The 19,349-nt window shown below is 38.2% G+C and overlaps 1 protein-coding gene across 7 annotated transcripts in view; it reads left to right on the forward strand.

Annotated features, from left to right (window-relative positions):
- Window positions 1-19,349, forward strand: part of TECPR2 (tectonin beta-propeller repeat containing 2) — a 43,782-nt gene that overhangs the window by 20,506 nt on the left and 3,927 nt on the right. For 4 of the 7 annotated variants that reach the window (XR_014226513.1, XR_014226514.1, XM_082283807.1 and 1 more), the window contains exons 14-18: window positions 983-1,223; window positions 1,976-2,065; window positions 2,909-3,142; window positions 6,752-6,900; window positions 18,292-18,433. Coding sequence is in view for 3 of the 7 variants with exons in the window: in XM_082283807.1 (XP_082139933.1) it covers window positions 983-1,223; window positions 1,976-2,065; window positions 2,909-3,142; window positions 6,752-6,900; window positions 18,292-18,433 (856 nt within the window). In the remaining 4 variants the exon portion in view is untranslated. Of the gene's footprint in view, window positions 1-982; window positions 1,224-1,975; window positions 2,066-2,908; window positions 3,143-6,751; window positions 6,901-9,846; window positions 11,647-18,291; window positions 18,434-19,349 lie in introns of those variants that run through there. The other 3 variants (XR_014226516.1, XM_082283809.1, XR_014226515.1) reach the window with 3 other exon arrangements.

Below are 19,349 nucleotides of genomic sequence, written 5' to 3' on the forward strand. Positions count from 1 at the left end.
AAATGGTCTGCCAGGTTATAGGACATGCTGTTGAGGCTGAGCATCAAGTCTGGTTGCTGAATGCAGCCTCTTCTCTTGTCTTCCAGTGTCCATCCTTTTCCTTAGCTAGATAAAATAAATAGTAAGTCACCGTGCAAAAGAATGTGTTCTGCATTTTTCCATTCTCTTGAGGTTTCTTTGAGCCATGTGGAGCTGCTTGCTTAAGCCACAGTTCATGTGGGTGAGACCAAGTCGGTTACTTCAAGTACTGTCTGGTATTGATTTGGAATTCCTGACTGGTTTCTCCAGCTTTTCTTGTTTTCTCCAGAGAAAGGGGTGGGGAAGAAGGGAGTACAAAAACAGTTTTACAGGAAATTTGTCTACATGCCACCTAAGTTACAAGAATTTTGGTCGATGAGCATATATAATGCCTTTTTGCTTGTGGGCATCGTGAGTAGCTTGGCTTTGAGGTTATTGGCAAGCTGCTGCTGTTTTTGTGCTCTTAGGCACTTTGTTCCTTTCTAGGGGTATCCCAGAGTGTTGCCAGCCTAGTTGTCCATGACGGAACTTGGGCAATTGCTTATTTAGACCTCCGTCTGCACTTTGAATTAAAATGTCCATGAGGTAGTTGCAAAGGAGTATTGCATACAAGTTTTTGTCATGTGGTTTGAATTGCTACACCACACAAGTTTCTCTCTTTCAGAAATTGAAAATTCACCTCTTAGTTTGCAGAGTTCAACATGTTTTCAGAGGGAGACATCCTAAAACAAAGGGCTTTCTTAGAATGCAGATTTCTAAATGGATTGTTGGGTAGAAGGGAGTTGTAAGCTGGCGTTTAATATTGATTGTGGCTTATTAGCAAGACAGTTACTCAAAAGGTACCATTTTTATTTTTCCCTTCCTACACTTTGAATATTTCTAAAAAAGCTTCTGGTGAAAGATTGTGCAGTTCACCCCAAAGCTTAACTAATTATCAAGAGCATTTTTTTTCTTTTTCCCCCAGGTAAGCATCACTGATTATGTAGTGTTTGACCAGTGCAGCCTGTTCCAGACCATAATCCAGGCAACTCACACAGTGGCAACAGCAGCTCAGGCACCTGTGGAGAAGGTGGCTGATAAGCTTCGAATGGCATTTTGGTCACAGCAGCTTCAGTGTCAGCCCAGCCTCCTCGGAGTTAATGGCAGTGGAGTCTGGATCTCTTCAGGCAAAAATGAATTCCATGTAGCAAAGGGAAACTTAATAGGTTAGTGTGCTCTTGCATCTTAATTTTTTTAAGTTAAGAAAATTAAATAGAAGGAAATAGCTAACTACTCTCTGTCACCACTGAAATTATGCATGGCAAGTCAGAGCAGCTTTAATATGTTTAAAAATTAAATTAAATTATTCATTAGCATTTGGTCTTAAATACTTTCTCATTTAAAGGGAAATGTTTTTCATGGAAAAGTCACTGTCAGCCAGTGAGCTGTGCACAAGTTACTCTTTTTAACACCTACATGTTTCTCTTCTCTGGGATAAGAAAGCAATCTTAAGCTGTTGAACCTGTTTTATCTCGCACAGTGAGTCGGGCTCATGGCCAGTGTGACTATGTAAGACACTAATGTTACAGTTTTACAGAGCTAATAGAGGAATTGCTTTATTTTTCTTGCTACAGTTCTCAAAATAGAATTTTGATTTGCTACATTTTTTCGTTTAGGAAAACTAGCAAGACATCTAGGATATTATTCAACCACATCACCAAATTGGTCCCCTGTTGAAGACCATTAATATTCTTCTTTATCCTCTTCTGCATTCCCAGTTTTCTCTGTGTGTGTTTACGTAGGTGTCAGGAGGAAGTTTCCCTCTCCTCCCAACAGTTTCTTGAAAGATTTTCATATACGATCTTGTCTAAAATATATTTAATGAATGATTGCAATAGAATTTCTTTTAAATTTTAGATAACATATTTTAATAGAAAACTAAGTTTCCTACTAATACTGCTCTATTCTTTCTTTCAAGGCACGTATTGGAATAATATTGTGCCTCGTGGTACTGCTTCTGCCACAAAATGGATTTTTCTGTTGGCTTCCACAGCTTCATCTAAAGAAGGTTGGTAAATCAACAGTGAAGGCATATAATATCTGATTTTTAAATAGAGTGGAATTGATGGTGTAAGTAATTAAATATCCTGAATTACTTCAGATTTTGGTTGTCTTTTCTGTTTGCAGGGATCTAAAGTAGTTGAAGTAGGGTGGAAATAGGTCTGTAAAACTACTGGAGATTAAAATAACATGTTATTCACTCTCACCTTTGGTGTGGAGTGGTATCCAGCAGAGAAATGGGTGGTCCTCAGGAGCAGCAACTTCCTAAACTGCCAAAGCATGAATTGCCAGAATTTGTAATTGAAGTTTTGGAGCATGCTTTGCTGGAATGCCTGTACTAACCAAATGCGTCTCCTGTCAGTGCAGTTACTGCAGCAAAATTGCACATTATTGGTAAAAGTGAGACCCTGTGAGGGAATTGAGCTGCTGGTTACAATAGTTAGCAATTGCATTATCTAAGTACACTGGCTTTAGTGGCAAAAAAGGGTTTAGAGCTGAAAAGGAATGCTGCTTTTCAAAGGCTATTATCAAGGATAAAAAAGAGCAAAAGAATAGAGAGGTGATAGTGCACTGTTACGTGTGTCTTCTCTGTATTAGTTTTGTCAAGTGAAACATTTCTTCAAATGAGATCACTTACTACTTCCTTTATTTGAGAAAGGGTGTATTTAGGTGCCTAAATAAGGGCTTAGGATGTGTATCTGAACTTAAAAGGCTTACCCTATGAACATAGCCAAGAAGCTTTAGTTTTGCCTTCAAGTGTACTGATCACTTTTTTCAGAAAAAGTAGATGTGTAAGCTTTCTCAGAGTGGATTAGGAATTATTTTAATAACAGAAGTGTCCTTTCCATAGGAAGCTTTTTGTGGCTGTGCCAAAGCAACAAGGATCTGTTTTGTGTCAGTGATCAGAATCCTCATTTTCGTCCTTCTACGGTGCAGCTGCCACCAGAGGCTGAAATGGTGCACTACTCTGCCTGCCAGGATGCCATTTGGGGTTTGGATAGTCTTGGGCAGATATTTATCAGAACACTTTCCTCCAGCTGCCCAACAGGGATGCACTGGACAAAACTGGATCTCTCCCAACTAGGTATGACATTTTTATTGAGTAGACTATCTCTTAGCATACTGTATTTCCCAGAAGTATCTTCCAGTTTACTGATGTAGAATATAACATTTACTGGATTATATAGTACCTACTGGCAGATGATTGTAAGACATCAGGAACAGCTGTGGCTTTCAAAGAGTGTTCTGTTTAGCCTTTTCCTGGCCACAAGAAGTCTCCTGTTTGCAGGATACTTTGTGTGTGTTCAGTGCATCTTGCAGATGGTCAGTCTGAGGTGGCTTGGCCTGACACGGTGCTGTGCAGGGGCTCCAGCAGCTTTAACTAGGCTGGCTCTTGTACCTCAGTGCAGCCATAGTCACCTGGTCTAGGGCACAAAGGTCTGAATTTTATGGTTAAAACACATTTTTAGCAGAGTCCTCAAAGCTTCCTGCCAAGGAAAAATTATGCTTCAAGAGTTGCATTGTTCATGAGCGATGCAGCTGATATTCATGTTCAGGTTTATAGTGATGTAATAATTCAGCATAGTGCTTAGAATGTGATGCTGGTTAACTGCTCTTTTCATTTGCTTAGGTGGTTGACCACTATTTGATCATTAAAATATGGTCCCAGTTTGGAATTTGCTCTGGGGTAATTAGGTTATTTGCCAACTTCATCGGTAATATTCCAATCAGATTTATTTCTTGAATAGTCTGACTGTTAGAGCATTCTTACCTTCATGCTGATCTGCATTCCTATTTCAAGTGAAGATAAAGGAAATTGAGACTATGTACCATTCTCTCACCATTTAAAAAATAATTCAACTGTTTTGCAGTTTTTCCATTTTTGATGGCAGTGTTCATGACTGGTCTGAGAAAAGCAATTTAAACTTCAGGTTTAAGGAAAGGCAGACACAGCTGGCAGAGTTTAAGCTTCATGTGTAAAGAATTTTAATGTATAATTTGTAATACTTCATGGAAAAATCCTAAAATGTGTATTTAAGAATTAACTTTTTTGTCAGTTGTATACCAGTAGTATTAGAACTGATGAATTGAATTGGTTCCAAATCATTCATCAAACCATAGTTAAACACTGATTGATGCCTTTTACTGTTACTGACCTACAGGATAGATTTGTCCACTCTGTCCTTCTCATGTTCCTTAGTGGGATTTGAAACTCTTCTCATGAACCACTGCTTTCCAGCAGTTTAGACAGTAACTGTTTAAGTGAAAAAATAAATAACTTCTGGCCATTGTCTGAAAACCTCAGGAGAATTCATACAGGAAATCAGTGTAACTGGTGTTGGCTGGCTGTAATACCTGGCCTGTGAACTTCAGCAGTTCAGGAGTTCAACCTTCACATTCAGCTGTTCCTGTCAGCTCTGTGGTGCATGGTGGTGGCATAGCAGAGATCTGGGGTCAGGAAATGCTCAAACACTCCACTGTACCTGTCACTGTGGGTTAGCTCTGAAATGTGAAAATGTTTTAGGCATTTTTCCTCTAATTAATTGCATATGGTAGATTGCTGCTTAACAACTGCATATCCATGGCTGTAATAGAAGAGCCTTTATTTGTTCTAATGGGGCTGAGGAAATTGGAGAACTATTGTTACTGTTCTAGCGTATGTTTAAGTTTACTCCAGAAATATTAGGACTGTAACTGGGTAGGGCAGGCGGGGTGAGAGCAACTTTATGTAAAGTTCAGTTCAGAATTCTGTATAGAGGTGATGGGGTTTGCCAGCATTAAGATTGAAATATTCATATTATGTTGGTAGTATCTTGCCTTTTACATTATGTAGTGGGAGTAGCACCTAGTAGATTATTTTGATTAGAGTTCCACTATCACTGTCAAGATTTCTAAACACAGTAGAATGACCTTTAGGTTTTAACAACAAACAATGCTGCTGGTTCATGCTGCTTGCTCTAAAATAGTAGGTGAATGTGGTTAGCATGACCTTCTCCTAAGATACAAGCAGTAAGTGGGAGGAGGGAGAAACCCCAAAACATTTACATAAGGGCTGTGTTTTTGAATATCAAATTGTACTGTAGACGTAAATAATATCAGCTATGCCGAGTAGGGGATATGTGATTCCACGTTTGAGTGCCTGATGCTTGTCTGGATCAACACTTTGACAGCTGAGGTATCATGTGACAAAGCCATTGCTTCAACTCATGCTTTATTAGAAGAAATAATGAGGTTTTAAGTAAGATTTTGGCTTTGCAGCTGAAAGTCAAGCCTCTGTCTACAAAAGAAAGTTGCTATAGATACTCTCATACCAAGCAGTAGAAGTTTTTGTTTGTCATTTTGGTTTTTATATGAAGCTGTATGGTTAAAGGAAATTTTGGGTTGAGATAGGTTGATTTGTGTTCCTGTGATTCAGAAAGTTAAATAAATTTGGTTAATGGGATCTGTTTACTATTACAGATAATTAAAAGATAAAGCTATGTTGTCCTGTTGCTTCCTGTTCTTTCCCCCAGCAAGCCCTAACAAGGAATATTGCCTTCTGCCGAAGTAAATACTTTGAACTTGAACTCTGTGGGATGAAATTCCACGCCCCTCTTTAGGGAATGCTGCGTCTGATGCACTTTACAAGGATTAGTTGCCAGATTTCACATCCCTGAAGACAGAACTGTTACCAAGAATGGGATATCCCAAGCAGCATGGGATGTTCAGTTAACCAGCAAGGCCTATTTTTAGAGTCTTTAGTTTGGAGTCTGACCAGAGCATTCCTTCTGTAGTGGATCTGTACTGCTTGGGTCCCTCTTTCTTTGGAACTTGTTTTTTCATTACTTAGCTTTGTTTTGTCCGACATGGAGTGAAAAAAGGAAATCAAATGTTAGATACATTACATCACATGGCTATTTTAAAATGAATGTGAAAGAGTAAGAGTTTCAGTAGACAGTTAGCTAGCAGTTCTTTGTAGTCTAAAATACCAGGTATGCATCTCTACTGTCTTTGCAGGAATCTAGACTAAACCCAAGCATAAAGCACACCAAAATTCCAACACACACTTCTTTTAAGGCAACTTTATTTTCATGGTGCTGACAGGGTTAAAATACTGCTGCACATTTCAGATTGATGTAATAAATACGTACAGTGGTGAATATAAATCCAATTGAAAATCAGTTCCTTTATTTACAGATGTGGCACTGGTATGTTAACACTGAAATGCATAACCCATGTGCTCTCATATTTTTGAAATGCTGGTGGCATTAAGAATGTTCTTTGCTGACTGTATTAGCAGATCAACACCTTTAAAAGTCTCCAAGCATGGCCAGCTACAGAGAAGAGTTCATGTTAGGTCATGTGAAAGTTTGTCTAGGTACTGATAACATTTATCACGGAATGGTTCCCTGCTTGAATTTGGTTATTTTAATAGTGTATTTATAATGTGCTTTAGAAATTGCAGTCTCCTATGACTAAAACATTTATTTTTAGATTTAGGAGAGAAATGTCTCACATATGCACTACCTGTTGGTTTTGTTCTTTGTATCCAGTGATTTTTTTTTTTTCTCCCACAAGTTGTATTAACTTCTAATCATTTTTATGTGACTGTGTTTAAAGCTTGTTTAATACAATGAAGTCTAAATACAAGTTCTGATTATTTGGTGAATTTGAAAGGAAAATGCCAGGTTGCTAATACTCTCTTTGTTATTAGGTGGTGTAAAGCTGATCAGCTTGACCTGTGGAAATCAGCATGTTTGGGCCTGTGACACAAATGGTGGCATTTATTTCCGTGTAGGAACTCAACCTCTTAACCCAAGTTTGATGCTTCCTGCATGGATAATGATTGAGCCACCTATACAGGTAAAATGTTGATTACAATTCTTTGTAACCTGCTGGTTTAGCTCTATGCTAAACAATAAAACAGTAATTTTAGAATTCATGGAAGACAGTAAAGCCAGGTTTTGTAGTAGAGTGTAGCAATGAGCTATACCCTGAGTACCTGCTGTGTGCTAAGCAAGGGGCTGGATGGGCAAACAGCACAGGGCAGAGGGTGTGGGAAGCCTCTGCTCAAGTGGCGTGGTGCTGAAGTGCCTGCCTCCCTCTTCCTTTATCCTCCTCACCTCTGTGAGTCTGGGATGCTTGCTAGGGTGCTGTACCTGAATTCAGGGACCATGTCATGCAGTGATTCATAAGCATGCAGTACAAATGCAGCTCTTTTCCCTTGTTACCAGAATGAGCAAATTTTATATCCTTTCTACCTGCCAGCTGGGAGGATCAGAGTTGAAAGAAGCCTCCTAAAGTAACCTGGAAGCATATTTGCAAAATATAGAAAACTGACAAAATCTGTTTCTCCAGTGTCTGTTTGTTGTTTAGTTTTTGGTTGTTTTCTTTTTTAATCTCTCCTTAAACCACAGTGCTTGCTTTCATTGCTGCTCTAATACTTTGCAAGTTAATCTATGAAATGGGAGTAATTTCTCTTGTGGTTTGGGACTGCTGTAATGGAGCTGACCTCTGACTACTGATTTCATTCTTTACTCCTTGGCACGAAATCGCTTGAACTGAACCATCTGCTGATCTAGCACAGTAGCACTGGATGTGTTTGCATACTTGATTGACATTTTATGATGTTACAGCATTTCTCTTAAAGATTTTGAAATATGTGGTACTTTCAAAAGTACACATTAAGAAATAGAAGTAAATCTGTGGCAGTGGAGTTGCAATCATTTATTTGGTTTTTACATAATTTGCTTTTAGTTTTGCTTATCTCTTGTCGGCCAGTTGTTGGCTTGTGTGTATCTCAGGGTGTAACAGCAAAGAAGGGCAGGGGAACAGGGAAATGAGAACTGCAGATATGCATCCCATCAGTTACCACAGCATGGGTTAGATGACTAATTCTGTACTGAAGATGTGGTCCTGGAGAAATTGTACCTTGGTTTGCAGAATAGCAGGGCGGGCTGATAAATAGGTTCCAATACCACTTGCAAAAAGCACTTGGTTACAGTGCTCATTCTTGATGTGCTGCAAGTGGGTCTTTCTGATGTTATCTGTAACATGTTGTCCCTGCTGACAAGGGTGTAGGGCAGCAGGAAGAGGAGACTGAACGTGTCAGTAATGACATCTCCCATTAAGGCAGTATTCTTAAAAAAAAAAAGGGAAGAAACATTCCATTTAAACTAAGTTTGCCAAGAGACAGAGAGTTTAACTTGTGTAGTACCTTCTTACCAAAGGTCTATCCAGGAGAATAGCCCAAAAAGCTGTTTCTGTATGCTGATACTATTTTCTCTGTACTAAGTGGTGCTCTACTCCTCCCCTGAAGTAGGTTAAACTACTCAATACAAAGATGTTTACAAGAATTGGGATTTGCTGTGGCTAATGATGTGATGCAGTGACTTTATGTAGAAAGTGGACGAGGTTGAAAATCAAATTATTTCCCATTATCTTATCAACAAAGCTGGATGATGTTGCCTTCCAAAAATTATAACCTTCTGGTACCCAGAGCAGTGTCGTTCCCTTTCCTGTTATCTTGCCAGCTCCTGGCATGGCAAATTTAATGAGTCAATATGAAAGGGCAAGAATTCAAACATTGCTTGCAGAGAAGATGAAAACTCATGGGTTACATGCTTGTTTTGAGACAATTCCAGCATGTTAAGTCATTAAAGGACAAGCCATTCATGCTTTTACAGTGGCTTAATGCAAAATAAGAAAATATGTGAACTTTAAAAGCATTTCCAAATGCTAACTTAGTATTTGGAAAACAAATATAACATGATGTCTGAAGAGTGAACTCTTCAGTGAACTCTATTTCCTTATTAGGAACACCTTACTGTTATCTGTCCCTTAACTGACTTTGCCACAGTTCATGCTGCTTCGCTCTTATGTTCAGAGCAACAGAAATACTGTAAGAAGTATTTGTGAATGATTCAGCCATTTTCTGTTTGAAGAAGGAAATCAAAATTGCTTTTCACTTGCTTTAAGTACAGGAGCACTCTCAAATAACGTAATTTAAAACCAACTATGGATATTTCATTCCCTAGTAAATGTCAGAGCCAATATGACTTGCCTGTCCCAGATCTCATGACTCATGAGCAGCTTGTGAGCAGCTGCAGACTCTGCTTTTATGGTGTCACTTCTTCCTAAAGGAGTTCTGCAGCTGCACAGCATCCATCTTTGCACAACTTCACAAAGGTATTCACAGACTTTGATGAGATTTTGCTCATGCTAAAATGAGTGAATATAATCTGAGTTCAGTCTGTGGCTCTGTGATGCAGTATTTTTTTCTTAAATCAAGACTAAACCCATTCTCATTTGTTACCCTTCCCGCTGTACCTCCTTACTGAAGCATCTCTTGAGATGAAGAATAACATATGTTCTCTGCCCTCCTTCTTTTTTATTTTATCCAGTACTTCAGAAGTGGTTGATAACATCATTAGAGTATCTTGAGCAGTAGTAGTTTATATATAGATGTTTTCTGTGATTCATCAATTTGGTTCTGCAGTCTTAGAAGTCAAAATAATTATGTAGTTAAGCAGCTTTTTGGAAGCTGCTTCAAGGACATTGACAAAAGTGATCAAAATGCTTTGATTAAATTATTTTAGACCAGGAAATAGAAAATGTTTTTACATTCTATTGTTAACATTCAGGATAAAACTATCATCTGCTGTAGCTTGTCTCAATATACATATATATTTTTACTTATATAAAAAATGTAATTTAAAAAAAAAGAGCAGGAAAAAGTATTATTTATATAGATAATATAGAGTATCTTTTTGTGTGTGTGTATCTTTATTGTCATTTAATGTTTTTCAGATTTCTGGCCTAAAGGAACAATAACTAAAAGTAAAATAGAAAATTGGTATAGACTGTAAGACTAATTTAGGTTTTTAAAGAGTAGAGCTTAATCAAAAGGTAAAAGTCTTTAAATTGCTTTCAAAGGTCCCCCGAAGTTGAACTGTTTGAAAATAATTCTTTGAACCTTTCAGCTTTGATTTCTGGTACCTTCTGAAAAAGATGCTGAGACAAAATCTCATCTTGAGAAACTCTTACTTCCCACAAGTACAGTTTAAAAACTGGCCTTGAGAACCACCTTCTCAGATTTACATTAAGGCATCTTATCATCTAAACAACTTTATCTGACAAAATAACAGAACAAGTATTTGTAATTAGTGATTAGTCATCTATTCATTGTAAATAATCAGTCTTACTCTAAAAATAGATTGAGACATTTTATTGCCACTTCTTTAATTGCTGCTCTTTGTTCGTGACCAAATTTCATAGAGAATAGAATTGAAAAAGCAGTTTTATTAAATCCAGAACTCTGTTTAAATATCCACATAGCTTGTCTGAACTGTGGAGTACAAGGGGTTTGTTTAAGGAAATGTTTGGCTACTGCATAAAGCTTTAGTTGATCATTTGTAGTTCCCAGGGTCTCAGCAGATGAGCACTGCTTAAATTAGTTTGCCATAAAATTGTCACCTGTGGTATGTGTATTTCAAGTTAGAGAAACTTCTGATTTATTATTCTTCCCATAAACAGCCTGGTAACTGTGTCTCTAAGCTTGATATCATCAGTAAGAGAAGTTACTACAGGTAGTAGAAGTTCTTACTGATGTAGGAGGAGCTATTTTTTTTCTTACACACAGACTTCCAAATAACTGAATTAAGGCTGTTCATGCTTTCACAGTTATTCAGAAATTGTTAAAACTATGAAGCAAATGGATGTTTAAAAATACCATTTGAAATTAATGGAAATTATCTGTAATTCTGAAAAATCAATACAGGATAGATTTAACTTCTTTTCAATACCTTATATTGAACGTAGGTCAAGAAAAGGTAAGGAGGTTGGTTGTGCCTTATGGATGAGTGTTGACTTGTTAGAAACAGTTGTCAACATCTTTGTTTTGTTTCCTTTATTTAAATAAAATTATGCTTACCTTACAGAACACTTAATGTGGATCTGGGGACTTTCTTCTTCTGCATCTGCCTTGCTTTTGCATTTCTCAGTGAGATTTCTGTTGTTATTAAAGCCAGTTCTGCATTAAGTGGTTCTTAGAGGAGAAAGTGGTGAGCTGTCCTCAGGATCTGATTTTGCCATTGAGCTGAAATGTAGGAAGGGTTTGTTCGAAATGATCTTCAAGGATTGAATATTTAGAGGGGAAGGGATTTTTTCTGTTGAAAATACTTTGTAACTTCAGAATCATCTGTGCTACTTTTGAACATACTTGGCATGGATATCTCTGTTCTTTCTGATGCAATATCCACATGCCTATTCTTTCCAAGTCCAGTGGTTTTCACTAGCACAGACCAGCTTGCATTGCTCAGCCATTGCACAGACATCTTCTGAGTTGATATGAATTCTGCTTGGGAATGCTAAGATGAGATTCTGAGGAAGTGTCTTTTATTAGCCAAAGTCTGCTTAGGTTGGAGAAGTAATACACTCATTAGGCCTGGTTATCTCTAGACCAGACTAACTAGTCTGTTGTTCTATATATCTTCACTGATGTGAGGCCTCTGAAGACATTAATAAGGAGAAGATTTTCCTGGAGGACTGCACTTTTCAAGATGATGTAGAGAAAAGCTGTTTGGCAGTAGTAAGAGCAGCTGTCTCAAGGTGGGTTGCAAATAAGTATAGGAGATCAAAGCTTCTGCAGATGTCTTTTGTTTAGCTCATTTAGAATGCCATAATGTTTAAGTTCAAGTCTGTGCTATTCTTCACAGGCATGCCTGTCTTAAGTAATTGTAAGTTACATAAAAGGTGCTTTTAGAGGCTGAAAAAATGCAATTCCAACATTTCTTCTGAAGTGACCTCATGCTGATTCCATTGCTGAGTGTAGTGCTTATTATCTTCCTCTATGTTGCTAGTTAAGAAAACTGCTGTCACTGTATTTCCCTGTATTTTGCTGCTTTGGAGTTATAGCCTTCTGATACTTGTTTTAAGGCATTGCTATCACCACGTTCAGAAAAGTATGTGTGTGGCCTGTCACAGGAGATAGCAATTGTTATCTGCACCAGAAGCTTCAGATCACGGGAAGTGCTCAAAATGGGGTACACCCAGAAAATTCAGTAGGCAATCCTCCTGTGTCCTTCTGAAACATGATCTCAAGGTGGTGTATTTGCTTTTTGACAAGACTGGCTTACACTGAAAACAATTGTGGGAAAGAGAACTGTCAGTTTTCATACTTCAGTTTGGTCATGACTTGGAACTTCCTTATACCTGCAACTCTTCCAATATTCCCATATTTTGGTTAGTTAACATAGAATTTGATACTATTTTTCAGAGAGATGAAGAAATACATTTAATATTCAGTTGGGCAGATAAAGTAACTACAACTATCATTAAGTTTTGAGAGTTTTTCAGAGCTACTCTATTTAAAAATAAAATCACAGTATAAAAATTCATGGGTAGAGGATGCACATCGTGGTCTAGCAGGTACAAGCTGTGGTTGCACAGGGTAAGGAGACACCTTGGGATATCTGCTGGACACATCAGACCCTTTGACCTTGAATTAGGAGCTCGAAGGCCCTTCCCTATAATGTGTTACTGTCTCCCTGTTTTATGATGATGCTGTGAGCGGACAAGGTGCCAACCACCTCTCTTTGCAGACCAATCTAGCAATCATTTGCCTTCCCAGGGCTGCGTTGTGTGTCTTTCCTGCCTGGAGGTGGTTCCCTCTGCTACCTCCCCTGTCATATTGCTCAAAAAATTTTGTCTTTTTGGTCACAGCTGAACCCCAAAAAAATGCTTTGCTCTCCTTGGTAAGGTATCTAAGTTTCAAAAACTGAAGAGATGCACTTTATGGGCATAGGCTGCACGAGAGGGTGTTTCACTGGTGCTTGTTAGAAGTGTGTTTATAAAAAAAAAAAAAGCCTTGGTTACTTAGAGCTTTGTTTATACAAGGTTTTTATTACCTTGTGCTAAACTACATTCTGTTTCGTGGGAATTTGCACTTAGTGTTTACTTAACACACATTTCTGTAAAAAATTAATTTTTATTCTCCTAACAGTTCAGTTCTTCAGTATGTTATTAAAAATACCTGTAGTGGTAATTACAGAGAGCTTATCTCCTACATTACAGTTTATAATCTTAGTTATAAAACAGTGCCCAGAAGGCAGTTGGGCAAACCTGAGTAGGCCTGGAGTTTGTATGGTCTCTAAAGCGGTTATATGAAATTTATTATTTTTTTAGTTCCTTCTAAGGAATGGTTGTACTAAGTATTTTTAAGGTATTTTATGATTCTGCTGAGAACATGTTGAGTAGTTGCATGGGTTTGGTTTGTTCTTTTCTATGATTTGATACCTTATATTGTTGTCTTCCCCATGTTTCTGCAGGAAAAAATGTTGGAATAAAAAATTTAGAGCTAACAGAGGGGAGAGGTCAAGGAATTTACTCCTTGGCTTTGCTTTGTCTTTCAGATTGTGCTCATTATAGACAGCACAATAGATATCTCCTTGGCTGGAAATAAATAGACTGAGGCCTTTGTCCCTTTATTCACTAAAGGCAGAAAGTAGGGGAAAGGGTCCTTGTTGTTCTAAGGCTTCTCAGGAAAATAATGCTCCAGTTTTACAGACAATAAACAGTTATGTTTTTCTGACAATTTAATGCCAGCTTTGCTGAAAAACACGTGGCATCGAGGAAGACCAAACACAAATTCATCTTTCCTGCTCCTGTATATTGCCTTGAACTTCTCTGCAGAGAAAAAAGCAGCACTTAATTTAGCAAGCTAATGCTGAAAGGACTTCATTTAAGTGGAACTCAGAAAATAATGTGTAAATAGGCCTGTACTGGGGGAGAGTCTCTCTAAGCTGCATTCTTTGTTGTCCTCATTAGGAGGGTCTGGATGCTGTTAGTCATGAAAATAGATTCGTCTGATACACTCAGTGCTCAAGAGTGTGCGAAGTATCTCTGATGTGGCCTTCTTGCAGCCTGACCTGGACCAGCTGAAGGTGTTTCTGATTTGTCTTTTGAAGGCAAGGAGAACATTTGTGCTGAATGTAGCCACCAACCTGTTATTAAAAGGATTGGGCTTGGACAGACTGATAATGTTATGTTTAGTCTTCCTTATCCTGGATATTTGCAGCAGAACTGAGATAATGGAGGTTTGCTGGTACATGGACTCTGTGCTCCTGAAAAGTGACGTGGAAAATGTTCTGGTGCCTTTTTTGTGTGCGTGTGTTTGTCCTTTCTTCCTTGACAAGGAACTTTAACCATTTGTGTTCAGCTGTGACCAATAAGACAAAACTTTTGAGTAGTATGTAGGGGAGAGTGGGTGGGAGAATGTGTTAGTTTTTACTTTGGATTTTGTTTGATACTATTGTTTAAATTAAATTCTTACACTGAAACTTACTTCTCTGTGGTTTGCAGAAAGGAAGGAAATAACTTGTGCAGAATTATAAAGCTAATGGACAACTTGATAACTTAAATATGTTTAGCATAGACATTGTTTCTTGATACCATTTACCAATTCGCCAGTTACGTGATTCCTTCAAGTTTACTTCATTTTATCAACACTGTTTTCTCAACAGACATGTGGCAAGCTGTTTTTTGTTGTTTTTATTTGTAGCAGACAACAAATATATCTACATCTTGTAGTATATTGCTTTAACGTTGAAAAGGATGTAGTTGATAGTGTTGCAGTCCATGGTTGTGGCGGGAAATTCTTCATATCACAAGACAGAGTGACTGGGATGTTTGTAGCTAAGGCACAAGACCAGAGGGTGGGGAATCTGCATTCAGATCTGACTGGCTAAAAGAGTCAGACTTCTGAGATTTTTAGAATTTAGAAATTTTTGGCACTACAAGTAATAGAAAAACAATATTCTGTAATTTTTTATCAAATAGCACTGGATCCATGAATGATCCATAATCAGTTGATCTCTCACAGTGATGAATATTATGGATAAATGTATAAACAGTTTGGTGTGTCAGTGTCAGAGCAGGAAGGCTGAGAGACTGCTGCAAGGTTCTTTAAAATTCCAGATTCTCCAGTAAATTACAAATAGGACATGTTTCACAGTCAGGGTATATAAATCTCATGAATGCTTTTGGAAGTTAAACCAGCTTGTAAAGGCTACACTGAAATAATTTATTAATTTTCATGGTTATCAGTCTCTGAAATGTTATCAGCAGATTTATGAATTTGCACAGATATCTCTCTTTAGTGCTGTGAGAGAACTCTATATAACCTTTAACTGTAGCTGCAGAGATTTTCTTGTTATATAAACTATAAAATACTTAAAGCATGCTTATGGTAATTAGAACTTAGTGAAAATGAGAGATACCTGAGATAATATCAGCATGATTGTTCCAAGAAGATAGTACATTGTGTCAAGAAAATTTAAAATTAATTTTACCCACCTTACTTTGGTAGCCGTGAGAGTACTTCTACTTGTAGATGGCTGCTTTCTGGGTAAAAAATAACCCAGAGGTCAAACATTTGCAACAAGCTCTAAGAATTGCCTCTATTTGTTTCCAGTGTCTTGTCCCTGGTTTGTGCCAAAAGCCGCTGTGTATAATGATGTCACTAGGTGTCCTGTCAGTTGTGTCCTTTACTGGCTGTTCTGCAGCAGAAAGCTAGGGGGTAGAGGAATTGCCTGGATCCTTCACAGTAGGAATGAGTAAGAAGATTGTTGTATTGATGCAAGGTTATCAGAAAGAGCTAAGTAACACAAAGAAGGAAGAGAAGCTGGAAGTTAAATACCCAGAGAGGTAGGGAAAAACTTAAGGAGGAAATGAGCTCACTTAGAAAAGCAAAGAATGAGAAGAATATTTTGCCAAGCTTTTAAACACATTACTTTGAATTTGATGATTTCCTTTTGTCTCTTAGACGTGTTGGTGCTGCAGAATAGGGTGGAAGTAATTGCTTTGATTACACTTGAGCCTGCAGTGGTATCAGGAGCAATTTAGCTGAGATTCATGCAACTCCTTTTGTGGCTCTCCTTTTGGGTGTTTTCTCTGCTTTTCTTAGCTTCCACTACCTGTAGATCTGTAGTAATGCACAGGCTTAGGTACTAGGTGTAAGCACTCAGTAAGTCTTTTTGGATGGAAATACTCCTCTAGCTCTTTCTCAGAGAATTCTCTTCTAGACAAATGACAGTGGAAGAGAGTCATGGGATCCTGACATATGAGAGTGGAGAGCAAGGCACACAAATCCCAACAGTTCAGCAACAGAAGTCCCACCAAGGTGTCCAGGCACAGTTTGGGAAGGACCCTGGTTGGAACCTGAAGTGTATTGCAGGGCATAGGCAGACACACTGTCAGTTTGTGGTGTGAAGGGCCACATGTGGGAAAGGTGGCAGAAAGTCCTAAATCTGGGAGAGGTGGCTATTTAGAAGAACGTGGTAAGAAGGAGATAAGTGGATTTTAAAAAATAAAATAACAAAAAAAAAGTTGAAGGGCAAAGGTTTCCTGTTCAAGCAGTACTTCAGCCTGCACAAGCTAGTACCTGCCCAGCTCCCTTATGTGAAAACATGGGACTGCAAGAGCAGAAGTGTGGAGAGGGATGGCATGGAGCTGGAAGCTGCACAGGATTGAGGCACTGCCCCGTGATAGCGGTGTGGGGAGGTGAGCAGGGACAAGTGGGGAGTGAGAGCCAAGGACCTGTAGAAAGAAGCAAATAAAAGATGGAGGGGAGAAATGGAAACCAAGCCAGGAATAAGGATCACTTCCAGCAAAGGGGCAGAAGTCCAAATGGGAAAATTGTGGGGGGTTTTGGGCTGTTTTGTTTCTAGTGTGGTTTGGGCATTTGATGGGTTGGTCGGTTGGTTTTGGATATGTTTGGAGGTTTTTCGGTGTGGTTTGTTGTTTTGGGGTTGGGGGTTTTTCTTGGTTGGTTGAGATTTTTTTTTTCAGTACAATAGTGTAATACCAATCTGAAAGTAGCTAGGCAGCTGTATATTCTATGTAGTCAGTGCTTTCCAAGACAATTAGTGGCTTTACTTGTAAGGGTTCAAACTGCAGCCACTTGAGAATTTACTTTGACCACAGGTAAATACTTGATCAAGTCTCTACCAGCCTCAAGTTTCCAACAGAGGGCAAATACCTAATGAGAGCAAACATGAGGAGACAATCTGTCAAGGGCCTTGAAACTTGAATAGACAGGATTGATTTGGTGATGCAAGTCAGACTTGGTTGTACCTTGGTCAGACCCAAGTCAGCACCAGAATTTTAAAAGCAAAGCCAAAGCAGGTAACTGTTATGTACACAGAAGGCCCATTTGGGACTGGGTTATATATATATATGCAGATCATGCTTCTGTATCCCTAGGTTTATGCATACAGAGAGCTACTAGCTCTTCTATTTAGCACTCTGGAAATTCATCTTATGCCCATGAGGCTAAAGCAGGGAATGCAGTGCTGCTCTGTGAGGAAGTGATGTGTTTCAGACATCCTACTGTCTTCTGCAGTGCCTTTATTAGGCTGGTATGGAGAAAAGCTTTTTTTTTAATATGCATATTTTATTCAAAGTACATGTTTTGCAGGGTATTTGCAATCATCCAGCCTGATTGGGTGATATATTTTGCTACAAAATACCAATGTTATAATGTCAGTACCACTGCTTCTGAACAGTAGTTAAGGCAAATCTCTGTAGAAGCAGGTGGAGTAAGGACATGCCTGGGAACAGAATGGGAACTGTGTTTCGCTTGTGTTTGCCAACAGGTAGTGTTGTGGATCCTCTCCTGCAGGTGTGGCTGCTCCAATACTGCAGTGCTCTGCAGCGAGTTCCATGATTGTATTCCTGTAGAGTGGAGTAAAGGCAAGAAGGCAGATCATAATTTCATTGCAAAGAGGAGACATTCAGACTGTAAAAATGTACTGCTTTAGAATATGCTTAGAAATAAAATTCAGAGTTAGTAATGTTAGGAAAACTTCCTGTAAGGCAAGAGGAAAATACTGCATTTTGTGTATTTCATTGGAAGATTTCCCTCTTCCAACTTGCAATTGAAACTGTATCTGATTGGAATTGCAGTGGTTAAGCAAATACTAGCATTATTAGACTTGAATGCTGAACATTAAATATGAATATCATTATCAGTAATGATACAGTCATTCATGTTGCTTTTGTACTTACTAAGGGCTCAACTTCTTGGAAAATGGATAATTTTGTACAATAGCAGATAAAATATCAGTTACATTTCTCCCTGTCTTCAGTATCTGGTAAATATTTTACTTCTCTTGTGTACTTCTGTGAAAAACAAGTGCTACAATAGTACAAAGATACAGTAGTACAAAGTTTAAATACTGTGCTTAATTTTTATAGCCAGTAGGAATCAACTTGGTCAGCATTCATTCAAGTCCAAATGATCAGATGTTGTGGGCAATTGATAGCAAATGGAATGTCCACGTACGAGTTGGAATTACAGATGAAATGCCTGTAGGCACTGACTGGGAACATGTACCAGGTAAAAATTAATGCATCAGTTCCTTGTTTCTGCCATTTTCTCAGTGGTTTTGTTTTGTTTAGTTGTTTTTTCTTGTTGCTTTTTAAATTGGATATTGATGCTTAAGTATTTTTTTTGGCAATCAAGTGTTTGATAAGGGTTATCTTTTAAAGAGGACCTTGGTTTTACTTAAAAACACTGAGTAGTTAACTGGGAGAAATAAGATGGTTTTTTGTTAATTTCTGTTGTGTTATTTCAGGCTGCTGCCACTCAGTGATACAGTTAGTAGTACAGTTCCCTTTCAGTTAAAACTAAAGCAGAATTCCTAAGCAGTAGGAGACTGTTGTTCTATGGGGTTTTGTATTTAATTGTGATATCACATGAGGTTTCTACCTAGGTGTTGGTAGAAAAACCTTATGCTATTTTGCACATCTTTCTACTAATCCTGTGTGCTGGATATGTTGTGGATTAGCTAATTACACTTTTGGCTTGCCTTTAAATAAAACTGAATTTTGTTTGTTTCTTTCTAAATAACTGTGCATTGATGCTGTCTGCTTTTTAAAGATTTGTCACTGCATTTACTCATGGCACTTAGTTGTGGAGTACTTGTAAAGTGGGGGCAAAAGTCCACAATGTCTATAATATTAGCCATTTTTAGACAAACTCAGATTGTGATTGTTGGCTTATTCCCCATGCGGTAGACACATACAGTGGAGGCTCCAAAAGCGTGTTATGAAGGTCCTCTGATTGGACATTGCTTGTGGCTGTGGCCACATAACAAATTGTATCCATGTTGGGATAACCCTTAAGGTCAATAGATGCAGAGAATACCAAGTCTGCAGTTAAAAAGCTTTTCTGTTCACCAGTGTTTCATGTAAGAATATATAAATATATAAAAATATAAATATACGTAGACTTTTGCAGTCTTGATATCTGC

This window comes from Coloeus monedula, assembly GCF_965178545.1.
Source record: "Coloeus monedula genome assembly, chromosome: 6".
Taxonomy (NCBI): Eukaryota; Metazoa; Chordata; class Aves; order Passeriformes; family Corvidae; genus Coloeus; species Coloeus monedula.